Source organism: Argiope bruennichi, chromosome 7, assembly GCF_947563725.1.
Source record: "Argiope bruennichi chromosome 7, qqArgBrue1.1, whole genome shotgun sequence".
NCBI classification, from domain to species: Eukaryota; Metazoa; Arthropoda; class Arachnida; order Araneae; family Araneidae; genus Argiope; species Argiope bruennichi.
Genome location: NC_079157.1, coordinates 49,060,859 through 49,073,750, shown reverse-complemented (window position 1 = coordinate 49,073,750; position 12,892 = coordinate 49,060,859). Strand labels below are relative to the sequence as shown.

At 31.6% G+C, this 12,892-nt stretch overlaps 1 protein-coding gene across 1 annotated transcript in view; it reads left to right on the top strand.

Annotated features, from left to right (window-relative positions):
- LOC129974927 (aminopeptidase Ey-like) overlaps positions 1-12,892 on the top strand; it is a 157,903-nt gene that overhangs the window by 112,756 nt on the left and 32,255 nt on the right. Inside the window, exons 7-8 of the mRNA XM_056087727.1 lie at positions 2,957-3,022; positions 3,109-3,174. Coding sequence (XP_055943702.1) covers positions 2,957-3,022; positions 3,109-3,174 — 132 coding nt within the window. The remainder of the gene's footprint in view (positions 1-2,956; positions 3,023-3,108; positions 3,175-12,892) is intronic.

Genomic DNA, 12,892 nt, shown 5'->3' with positions numbered 1-12,892 from the left:
AAATTGCTGTTTTTAAGAGATTTCTTACCATCTCTGCATATGCAGAGTCACCATTTGTGCTGATACAGAACTTCATTACCTTACAAAAAATACTGAGGATATCGATAAGTAAAGCATATAATTTTGAACCAATAGTAAAAAAACATAATACATGTGAAATAGAAATAAAAATTTACCACTTTTTAAGTTTATTACTTTTTCATTATGTCTGCAGAACTCATTTATTATGAAAAAATACTAGAGATATCAATAAAAATTTTATTATTATATGCATTATAATATGAAACGGAACTGAAAGCATTAAACTTTATTACTTTTCGAAGTAGCTACTATTCATGTTGAAGCTTTTATCTCATCATTGTAACAATGTGCGAATTTTGATCGCACTGAATGCCATTTGTGGTTGTTGCCAAAGTCTAATTTCTAACAGACGGAAAACCTTTTCATGATTCCAGACAGATGGAAGTTTGAGAGTAGCAAGTCCAAAGCTACATGATCCAAAACTTCCCAATCGAATACTTGCATTTTTTTTTTCAAATGTGCGGTCATGCAACTAAACCATAGTAGTTTAAATAGGACCTTTATTTGTGAATTAATGCCTCCAATTTTTATGAAATGTAATAAACCATGACTATTTTTATGTCATCTTGTACCAGATGGCAAAAAATATTATACCAAAAACCATAATTTTATACCAGTTTTATTATACCAGAAACATATCAGTGACATATTTCTGGTATAATAAAACATATTATACGTTTCTCATTTATATTTAATTTCATCATAATATCCTTTAATTCATACCATTGTAAAGTACTTCTCTTATACGACATAAAAGAAGACAAAAGGTTGATGAAAAAACAAAATATTCAAGAAATTAATTCGTTCCATAATGATATTATTAATGCTCATAGACCACGTGCTCGTTTTTATTTTAATTAAATGTGTACCTGTATTCACATTAATAGTATAAATTACGAAATGTGTAATTAATATTCAAAATATGCATTGAAAGCTAGGTGTTCTCATTTTTATTAAAAATATTTAATTTTGAAATTTATTTTTTTTTTCGATATACTGTAGTAATATACTATTATTTGAATTTGTACTAATAGCGTTAAATTTATATCGTTATAAGCTGATTACTAATATTTCAAATACACTCATGTCCAAAATTAAGGTCACAAACATAAAATCTGAGAAAAATGAAAAACTATTCACTGTGTTGCCACGAAATTTGGCACATAGGTACACTACAATGGAAGAAAGAATATAGACACATAACAACGTGGAAAATATTTTAATTGGGATTTAAGAAACAAGGTATATTAAAAAGTGTTACATTATGAATCAGAGATAAAGCATTTATCTCGGAAAAAGCCTGTCTAATATGGAGTGTGACCACCGTGCACTGCTATACAGGCTTCAGAACGAGCTTTCATACTGTTTATGAGGGTGTGAATAAATGCTTGGGGCAACAAAGCCCATTCTTCCAAAAGCGCGGCTTTTAACTCTTGGAGGGTTTAGGAGGGGGGTTACGCAGTGCAATAGCTCTTCCGAGACCATCCCAAACATGCACAATAGGATTGTGATTCGGAGACCTCGACAGCCAATCCATACGTCGAATATCCTCTTCCTCAGGAAAATCATCAACGATCTGGGCTTTGTGTGGACACGCGTTTTCGTCCATAAATATGAAGTCTGGGCCAAAAGCACCCCGGAACAACCTTACATAGGCTTCAAGGATCTCATCGCTATAGAGATGTGCATTGACAGTACCCGCATCGAAGACGTGCAGTGGTGTACAACTGCCCAACATTATGCCACCCCAGACAAGGATTCCTCTGCCATCAAATCTGTTGATTTCTTTTACGTAGGAGGGATGATAGCGAGCTCCTCACTCTCTCCAGATGAAGATTCGACGAGTGTCACTCTGTGTGGTAAATCTCGACTCATCATTGAAAAGAACACGCCCCCATTCTTGCTGTGCCCAATACTGCTGTGTTAGGCACCACAAGAACCGGGCTTTTCTCTCTGATGCAGTAAAAGGGACGCACTCAGCTGGTCGCCGGGCATAAAGGGCCCTCTCTGCTAGACGTCTGTATACAGTTTGTCTGGAAATTCTTATTCCAGACGCAGCAGCAAGGCCAAGAGCAAGTTGAGGAGCCGTTGTCAGCCTATGTCGTCGTGCGCTTAATGCCAAAGAGGGATCCTGTGCAGGCGTCTTTGTTCTGTGACGGCCTTGGTCGGCCATTCTGGTTACAATACCACTTGTTTGGAATTTATTCCACAACCTGGATACCACTTTCGGTGGCACTTGTAATCATCGAGCTACCTCCACTTGAGACTGCCCTGCTTTAAGCCTGCCAACGGCTCTCCATCTCAATTACTCGTCTAAACGATTATGAGAACTTATTCTCATCGGAAACATGTTAAATTTTTTGTTTTAATTCAATATTCACAAAATTGCAGACAAAAATCCCAGATGCCTAAACGGTCTAATTTCAGTAATTCCTCAAAAACTAATGCTAAACAACCTTTTTTTCCACAACAAAGGTTAATATCATGTTGCCGGTCCTTCACAATATATAAAATATAATTTGTTTAAATTTTACTGGTAGCTATTTAGAATTACTTTGAAAAACACTTTTGTGACCTTAATTTTGGACATGAGTGTATATGCATTCTTATTTATATATTTTTTTAAGTTAGTCCTTTGAAAGACATAGAAAAATCTCTTCTTTATTACCGTCTGCTATTATCGTTTCAGAATTACATCCATGATTGTCCACAGAATGTTAGAAAGCATATAATTTTATCAAATTTCTCAAATTGTCTTTGATATGAGAAACGCTGTTGATAAGTGATATCTCAATATATAACTTCTTATATATAAATATATATAAGAAATCAATATAACTTCTAATGTTATAACTTGTCTCTTTTTATACTTTAGGGTGCTTCCATCATTCGGATGATGAAGTACTTTTTGGGTGATGACAACTTCAAAAATGGATTGATGGTAAGTCGAAAGATAAACTAATACAAAAGTTGATTCCATGCTATTGTAGGTTAAAGATTACTGACAGTCCTTCCATCTCATTACAGAACTATCTAAATGCCAAAAAATTCGACAACGCAGTGCAAGACGACCTTTGGGAACATTTGACTGCTGTGAGTAGGACATTTATCTTTCTTTTTATTATTAATTTCAAATGCGCCATTGAAATATCGTCGGATTAGTCTTTATTGCTTAAAGATGTCATTTCTTACATGAATATTAATATTTCATGCAGATTTTTTTTTATGATAACTGAAATATATTTTTGCTATTATGATAAAAGCGGATGTTATTTTGATTTTAAAATTGATTTCAAATTACTTTTATGTATGGGGCGATAGTTAGTTCATTCCCATTTGGTTTATTATATATAACCAAGTTTAGTTTGGTTTAGTTACACTAACGTCCCGTTTTAAAGCAAAACTAAGGCTATTTTGGGAATTATATATAACCAAACATATGTGAAGAACTTGTAATAAGAAGGCTACTTGCATATTAATCGTATGCCATTAGCGAACTAATGCTTCACTGTATATTGGTGATGAACACAGCAAATTTGAGTTATGATTAAATTGGCATCTTTAGCGGATTTTTGAAGTTTAGCCTAGTTTAGGTACATTAACGTCCCATTTCGGCAATATTAAGGTTATTTAGATAATGAGGACTACACCTGAGCTGGCCTTCACTGGTACCGCTACCTCTACCACTGAGCTGGTACCACTACCTTCTCAAACTTCCATACCACACCAGCGGGTGGGCATTTGGCCTTAACCTATTTAACGTGCACCAGAATTGCTTACACGGCGGTTCTTTGGTGGAATCGGGTCTTGAACCTGGGACCCTCGAGTTCCATAGGAGCGACCATACAAGAAGGCCACCAGCCGCGAATTTTTTTACTAGAAATTGCTGAGTACATGACACCATTAGTGAACAATAAAAAAATAACATTAATGATTTTTTTGGTGACTAATTATTGCTTTGCGGTTAAGAAAACAACTACCAAGAGAAATGCAATTTTCGTTTGCTTGATAACACCTGAAATAAAAGTCTATATGAGCATATGGTCTCATATTCAAACCAGACGTAAAAGAAGTCAAAGCTATTCTTATTGGTCGAGAAAAAATTTATTTTCTTTTTTCCTTTATGATATACAGAAGTTGATGTAAATCGTGTTATTTGTTAAATGAGGATGTAAATATTTAAAGTAAATATACTATTATTTTTCAGAGAAAAAAAAACACAACATAATTTGGAATTAATTCATAACTAATTCTCCAGCTTATTAGAAAAGGGGTAGGGAAAAAAACAGATTAAAACCTATTCAGATAATGTCAGAAAATTTTAAAACTTGAAACTGAATAATCAAGAATTTAAATAAAAAATAACTGATTATATATCAGTTTTTCAAGAAATTGAATAATCAATTATTTTAATCAGTTAACTGCGGAATTTATTTTTAAAAGTTCATCATGTACTGCATAATCAAAATCAAGTGATGACGTGTATACACGATAGGACGCAATACAAATGATTGCTTAATAAACTCTGTGAGAAAATTACAATAATTCGAACAATATTTCATTTTTAGTAGATTAAAAAAATTAACAATTCATTGTTGAAAAAAGTATTGTTATTAAAAATCTAAAAATTGCGCTAAAATATTGCCAACGATTTTCCAAAGTAGCAAAATTGATGCTGTTGCTGGTATTGAGGAATTTTTTTTTCGAAAAGATGATTAAGTGTTGCAGTTAGCCGACCAATGTTAATGTTGACAATAGTTAAAGAACACAAAGAAAGATTTTTTTAAACTTATGAGTATCACGTAGTTCCCACGAACTAAAAATTTTCCATTAACTTGAAAGTTCTCATATTTTATTTATCTTGTTACAATCGTTCTCAAGGAATATACAAATAAAATACAGGAAAATCTCGATATACAAGTTAAGTACAGTTAGTGAAGATACGATTACAGTTAGTAAAGATACGATACTCGATATACAGTTACAGTACAGTTCTGCAAAGCTATATTGTACTTGAAATAATTTCTGTACAAAAAAAATTTAACCTAATTTCTTTTAAAATTTATAAAAGACTGATTGGTATTATTTAGAAAAATGTTTACTAATCACTAAATAAAATTTGTAATACATCTTATTGAAGTTTTCAATTTTTATATCAAATGGTAATTTTTTATTTTTATTTTATACAATGTGTACACAGAATGACCGTACCAAAATGGAGATCCGAATGCAGTTAACTGGTTAATGTAATATTTAAAAGCTACTCATTCAAAACCTTAAACCATTAGGTCTTCTCAGTTAATACTCTCAAAATGTAGAAAATTTTAAAATTTGAAACTAAATTATCCAAAAAACAGATAAGAATGTTTAGTTATAAATCAGTTATTTGAAAAATTTAATAATGAGTTCCATAGCTGTGATTAATTGAAAGCTGTTTATTTAATACTGTGGCGGGTTGTAACGAGCGAGGATAGAACCTGGAACCTTGTGGTTCGCAGCCCAGTAACATGACCACAATACAAAAGCAAACGCTCGTGCATCGTAGCTGTTAAGTGGCTTATAAGCTTTCACTAAAATACCATTAAAAAGTGGGAAATCAAATGTTCAATGTAAATATATTATAATCAAACGTTAAATGCAAATATATTAAGATGGCAAACATTAAAAGGTAATTTATTGAATATCTTATGCAGTATTGCTTGTTATTTAGTTGACGATGCACTATTGCCTTTTTTACTGTAATTTATTCTCTAAGGTATTTTTATTACCATAAACTTTTATTTAATCTGATTTATTTTATTTATCCCCACTTCCTAATATGCTAAAAAAATTTTTAAAAATTACACTTATGTATTCTTTATGACACCACGTTATTTTAATGACTTTTGAAATTTATTTTCAGTCTTAATAAATTACTTTTGTAGAATCTTGGTTCTATAGCGTATGTAGCCATCTGATAGTAAATTTGAGATAATATTGATTTCAAGATTCCATCCTATTTTATAGAAATGAATTATAAATTAAAGAAAAAAGTATGTAGAAAATAATTGAAATAACTCTATTTTTAATACATTAATAAAATATTGCTTTTAAAAATAGTTTCTATTAACTTATTTAATTACTTTAAACTCTACTATATTCTATTTATATTCGTTTGTTCAAAAGACAGAATTCGCGAAAATAAGCAAACCCTCAAGCTTATGAGAACTCACCTCCCTCTGAGACCGAAAAGTAATTTCTTTCCGAAAACTAATTTGTGGAGGAGCATCAAATCCTTTTCTGTTTCTGATGTATTTTTATAAATTGAACAATCTCCCTCATTTAGATGCGTTGGCTTTTCGATTAACTTTCCAGATGAGGTAGAATGTCATTTCCCTTATAAGTATGCTATCTCTTCACATTCACCTAACGAAGTGCGAAAAAAAAAAGGGTGGTAATCGATAAAAAAATTTCGTCTCATCTTACTGACTGGAAGATTTAGATCTGATTGAAATGTAATAAAATATTTTCGCTATAATGTTTGTATATTAACGAGATAACTCGGGTACGGACCAAATTAGATGAACAAAATTTAGAATTCAGCCTGCACACTGAAACTGCCAAACAAAGATATGAAAGTTTGTCTATTTGTCTGTCCATATCTCATTTAGTTGGATAAGATAATCCATGTGGTTACAGGTATCAGTAAAAAGAGATGGCATTATGTCTGTCTATCCCATTGAAACGGATAAGATAATCCATGTGGTTACAGGCATCAGTAAAACGAGATGGCATTATGTCTGTCTATCCCATTGAAACGGATAAGTTAATCCATGTGGTTACAGGCATCAGTAAAACGAGATGGCATTATGTCTGTCTATCCCATTGAAACGGATAAGATAATCCATGTGGTTACAGGCATCAGTAAAACGAGATGGCATTATGTCTGTCTATCCCATTGAAACGGATAAGATAATCCATGTGGTTACAGGCATCAGTAAAACGAGATGGCATTATGTCTGTCTATCCCATTGAAACGGATAAGTTAATCCATGTGGTTACAGGCATCAGTAAAACGAGATGGCATTATGTCTGTCTATCCCATTGAAACGGATAAGATAATCCAACTGGTTACAGGCATCAGTAAAACGAGATGGCATTATGTCTGCCTATCCCATTGAAACGGATAAGATAATCCATGTGGTTACAGGCATCAGTAAAACGAGATGGCATTACGTCTGTCTATCCCATTGAAACGGATAAGATAATCCAACTGGTTACAGGCATCAGTAAAACGAGATGGCATTATGTCTTTCTATCTCATTGAAACGGATAAGATAATCCAAGTGGTTGTAGATATTGGTAGTAAGAAGTATTTTGATATCCGTTTTTATCTCATTGAAGTAAATAAGATAATCCAAGTAGTTATAGATATTGGTAATAAGAGGTAATTTTTATCTCATCCTTATTCCATTGAGATGGATAAGATAACCCAAGTGCTATAGGTATAGGTAGTATGAGGTACTTTGATATTCTTCTTTATCCCATTAGATTGGTAAAATAACCTTATGGTTACTGACATCCGTGAAACGAGATAGTATTATGTCCATTCATGTCCTATTTAAATGATAATTCGAGTTGCTATAAATATCGAGGACATGAGATGGTTTTATGTTCGTCAGTATCCTAACTGACTAAAATAACTTGAATGATCAAAGTTATCGGGAAACTAGGTGGCATTATTTCTGTTCATATGTCTTTCAAATCTATAACATGGTTCGTATGATTATAGGTATGGGTGTTATGAGGTGGTTTGATGCCCGTCCATATCCTATTAAATTAGTTAGATGATCTTAATTGTTACTGCTATCGGTGAAACGAGGTGGCATTATCTATACCCACGTCCATTCTACTGATAAAATAATTTAAATGGTTACAACTATAGAGAGAATTAGGTGGTTTAATGTCCGCCCTTATCCCACTCGATTATAAAATAATCTGAATAGTTAAGTTATTGGTAAACGAGGTGATCTCATTTCTGTCCATATGCCTTTCAAATAACTAACATAATCCAAATGATTATAAGTAGCAATGTTATGAGGTGAGTTGATGTCAGTCCGTATCCCATTGAATTAGTAAGATAATGTTTAGGATTACTACTATCGGTGAATAGGATGGCATTATATCCGTCCATATCCCATTTCAGTGGTAATTCTGGTTGCAATAGATATCTGGATTACAAAATGACATGCATGTACATGTGAACGCGATAGTACAAAAATGCAACGATTTAGGATAACGCCTAACATATAGTTTTATCAATTAATTTATGGAATATGTGCCAAATTCTGGACCAAATGTATCAAAGAGTTATTGGTGTGTATGTATACTCGATAGCACAAAAATACAACTTACATAGATGAAATTGAATTTCAATGCCAAACTTGTAAACCTTTACCAAATTCTGGATGCGGGATTTGCAGTTTGAGCCAAAGGGAAGAGGTCTTATCTTTTACATTCGTGAGTCCTGAAACAAAAGAAACACCTATAATATGCCCATATTGTTTCCATATACATGGCCATAAAATTTATCTGCATTCAAAAGAGAACAAGAATACAGTACAGTGGTAAATATTTGATTCAATAGAAGAAAATTATATCAGTCTGTTAATTTCTATTTGATCTTATTTGAAATCATTGTATTCCATATCATTCGTTTGATCGACACATATTCTTTTCTCCGTATAATGTCAGAAATATTCTTAATTATACGGCATAAGCTTATTTTTTTGTGAGAAATGATTTTTTACAACATAATTAATACAGAAATAGTTTATGATTCTGAAGTTATTTCTAGCAGGACGAAGCGACCGGTTTTGTTTGGAGGAAAAAAAAACTAATCGCCACAATCGTTTAGAGATAAATTAACCACTTTTTGCTATTATGAACTTTAATTTTTTTATATATATAAAGGTTAAGAAAATGTAATGCATCTTGCAGAAAAGCACGAAATAAAGATAATATTGTTTTAAGGTGGGTTTACACCCAGCCAACTACAAATCATCCAGTAAGTCAGCCATCTGACTCTCTGCCCTGCCACGAAGGCACACGGATTTAAACCATAAAAACTGAATGACCGGACCGCCGCAACTGCAACATTAACGGGAACTGTGGTTGAGTCCTAAGGGCCATCACCGGCCACGGTACAACCCTCCCCGAAGGAAGTACGTCCCGTCATTGATGGTAGGAGTCAGATCCCCCACCTATTAATGTACCCTCCAGAGTGGCGAGATCCAACCACCATGCCGGAAGCATCTCATCCTCATTCCTAGGTGCCCCCCGGGGGTTAAATCATCCAGCAAAACCAAGCATGCACAGAAACTGTAAAACTGTACTGTAGCAAGTACTTGTCTCGTCGGGACAAAAACATGCTATTGTCTGCTATCTCAGTGCTTGCACAATCTTCTTATTGCGCATGCGTGGCTAACTGGAATCTTACAACTGGCTAAGTGTAAACCCACCTTTAAATTACATTTTTCATCCACTGCGTTTGACGGGAATCAACTTTGCTAAAGACATGAGATAATTTAATGTTAATAAATATTGTTGGTGAAAAATTTAAACAAGCATTTGAAATTATTTTAAAAAATTCTTCCTGATTAAACAAACTGAATTTCGCTTGTTAGCGAGAAGATTGTATAGTACTTTTGGCCAAATTATAAGGCTAAAAAATGTATTTTGTCCTCTGAAAATTAGTCATGGAGTAGCAAATTAATTCGTTAGTGAATTAAACTTCATTGAATTTTGCATAAAATTACCGCACGAATTTCTACGAAATAAAGAATTGCAGGTATTACAGTTTTGTTTTCTTCAGTGATCTACCCACATGTACAGATATGTTGATCGTTCAAAACAGCAAATTTTACTGAAATGCACTAAACAGGTTTTACAGATACAATGGTAGTTTTTACAAACAAAAAAACATTTCATGCGTGCAGAAAAGAAAGTGAATAACATATTTATTCTACAGATTTCAAAAAAAGGTAGTTGAAATTTCTGGAAAGATGGTCCGATGACAGGTCGTGTCAGTTTGTTTTGAGTTTCCTGGAGAAAAAAAGGTGGCTTTGTAAAATACAAACAATGCAGGAATAAACAACAATTTTTTGAGAAAAAAAATTTCTATGTTAGTAATTCAAAGTAGTGGATAGATATTTAGTCAACTTTTCTATCACAGCATTGGCATCAGCTGCACTGTACGAAACTATATATGAATCCCATATTTTTTTTTATTTGATTGAAAAATCGTCTGTTAAAAGCGCTGTGCCCTCCCACATAGTATTTTTAATATATATAAAAATACAATTTTCTTTTTGCATCTTGATTTCAAACTTTTCATATTTAAAGGGGGATTTTTTTGACAAATCACACAAATATGAAAGAGTACTCTAGAAATATATTCGTTCATATTTTTAACATGAGTTCTTAATCACGATTTCCGTTCATTCAAACGCTGCAATTTTTTTATGTCTTTTTGAAAGCTGCCTACATATTTTGAATTTGAGGGATTAAAAAAAAAAAGTGCACGAAGTCAATGAACTTTTCTACTTTTTTATATTAGCACTGAGTCGCACTTTTTTAAAAGTATAAGTAAATGAATCTTTCGAGATATATTGAAAAACTCTTCCGTTTCGTCTTGCTCAGATTTTCTAAGAAATTCTTTCAATTAAATTCCTTAATGATTTAGAATGATGGAGTAGGTTGATTGAATCCATGTATTCAAAAGTGTCGTTAACCTCCATGAACTAATTATTGATATAAGGCAAAATGGTATATTTTTAAGATAAGTTTGCCAGAACTTAAAATAGTTTTATTTGAATGAATCTGAGCTCTAATAATAATTAAGATAAAAAGCATTTACGCGTATTTATGTTTATCAATGGTTCTATATGTGTGTTGGTATTGACGCTCTACAAACCAAACCTTTAGATGTTGAACTATTAATTTTGCATATATATATGTTGGAGTGTGCAACTGAAAGCAATACTTTTTAGAAAATCTAAATGGAATTTTAATTAAAATTTAAAGTTGAGGGTTCTTCTGTGATAACTTACGAAAATATTATTGCACTGAAAAGGTTTTTAATCATTTTAAATAAATAAAAAATATATTTTCAATGATGTCAGTTTTCTGTCGGATGTTTTTTTTCTACTTCCAATTGATTTAAAAAATGTTTTTAATTTATTTTATTACAATATATTTCATTTTTTAAATACTGCTGCTAATATTTCATTCTGTTTTTTTAAATGTTAATGATTTAAATATGAAGATTCGATTTATTTTTTTATATTGAATAGATAAGGCATGCTTTTAATTAAATATTTGAAAGTTTGTTATTTACAATTGAAATTTAACTTTAGAATAAAACAATGATAAATTTTTTTTAAATGCGAAAGACCATTTTAAAATTCTGTTTCACTTTCTTGTGATATAATTGGGTGTATTAAAATTCAGACAGTAAATTAGAAAACGTACAGTATAATGAACAGAATTGCATGAGGCTTTTAAAATAAAATGAGTATTGATAGAAATCTGTCCAAAATCATTTTGCCAAAGAAACTATAAGGACCATATTTAACTGTGATTTTTATCACCCATTAATCTAACAACCAAATGGTCGCCAAAGACGGCTAATTAATAATACAGAAAGAAGTGTGTGTGTGTACGTTTGTTTGTTTGTTTGTGTGTGTGTGTGTGTGTATGCTTGTTTGTTTGTGTGGTGGGGGGGGCTGCGGGTGTGGCGGCTTTCGGCAAGACAGACTTTTTGACTTAAAACTACCAATTTTGGCATAGATATATTTTAAAAAGTCGGTATGTGTAACGCAGGGTGATTTTTAAAAACATTTTGATTAAGATTTTAATTAATTAAAAATTAAATGAGATTTTGGGATTTTTTTTTCACGATAACTCTCGAAATGTTATTTAAAAAACAATTTTTACAACATTTTGAAATTTTTTTAACAAAAATATTTTTTTATTCATACGTAATTTAGTCTAATCAAAAAGCCTTTTTAATGATCATTTTTATGTTTTAAGCAGATGAAAAAGGATTTTTTAAATGTTTATTTATGATGAATAATAAAGTGAAACAGTATTACAAAAGACAGATGAATATGACATTAAAAGCGCTATGATGTCATAGGGCTTGACTCTTTTCGGTTGGCTTATATGCACAATGAAAACAATAATTATAAGATTATTAAAAAAGGCACGGCTTTAATGTCGTCCATAACTTGATGCTTACACATTTTTTCTTCTGAGAAGAATAAATAAGTTATCCACAATATATTAATTGAAAATAATTAGAATCAATTTTCTAGGTAAGCCAGTTGGTTGTCAAAGGTGCTAATCTATAAATAACTAGTAATTAGGGAATGAGGAAATGTTTAAACAAGATATATTTATTTGAATTAAGTAATTTGTATAGAAAAAATAATCTCTTTGTCGTCATATCAAAATTTAGAAATATAGAATTTAATTTCTAGTTTTCTGAACAACGAAAAATATATCTGTTTGTATTTAGATAACAGAATTATGCGTATTTAATTCATTAAATTAAAAAATTTTTAGATAAAATTTGTCGAACTGATAAAAAAAAGTAAGAGACAATATTTGCTGGAAGCGTTTTATTTTTACTCTTTTATTTAACTTTCTTGTTGCATATTTCTAAAGAGAGAAATTCGAAATTTATTTTTCACTTATTTTCTTATATCCTAGTGTTTCAAACTTTCGACCACTTGCGGAAATTATATATTTTTTTTCTGTTTTTAAAATT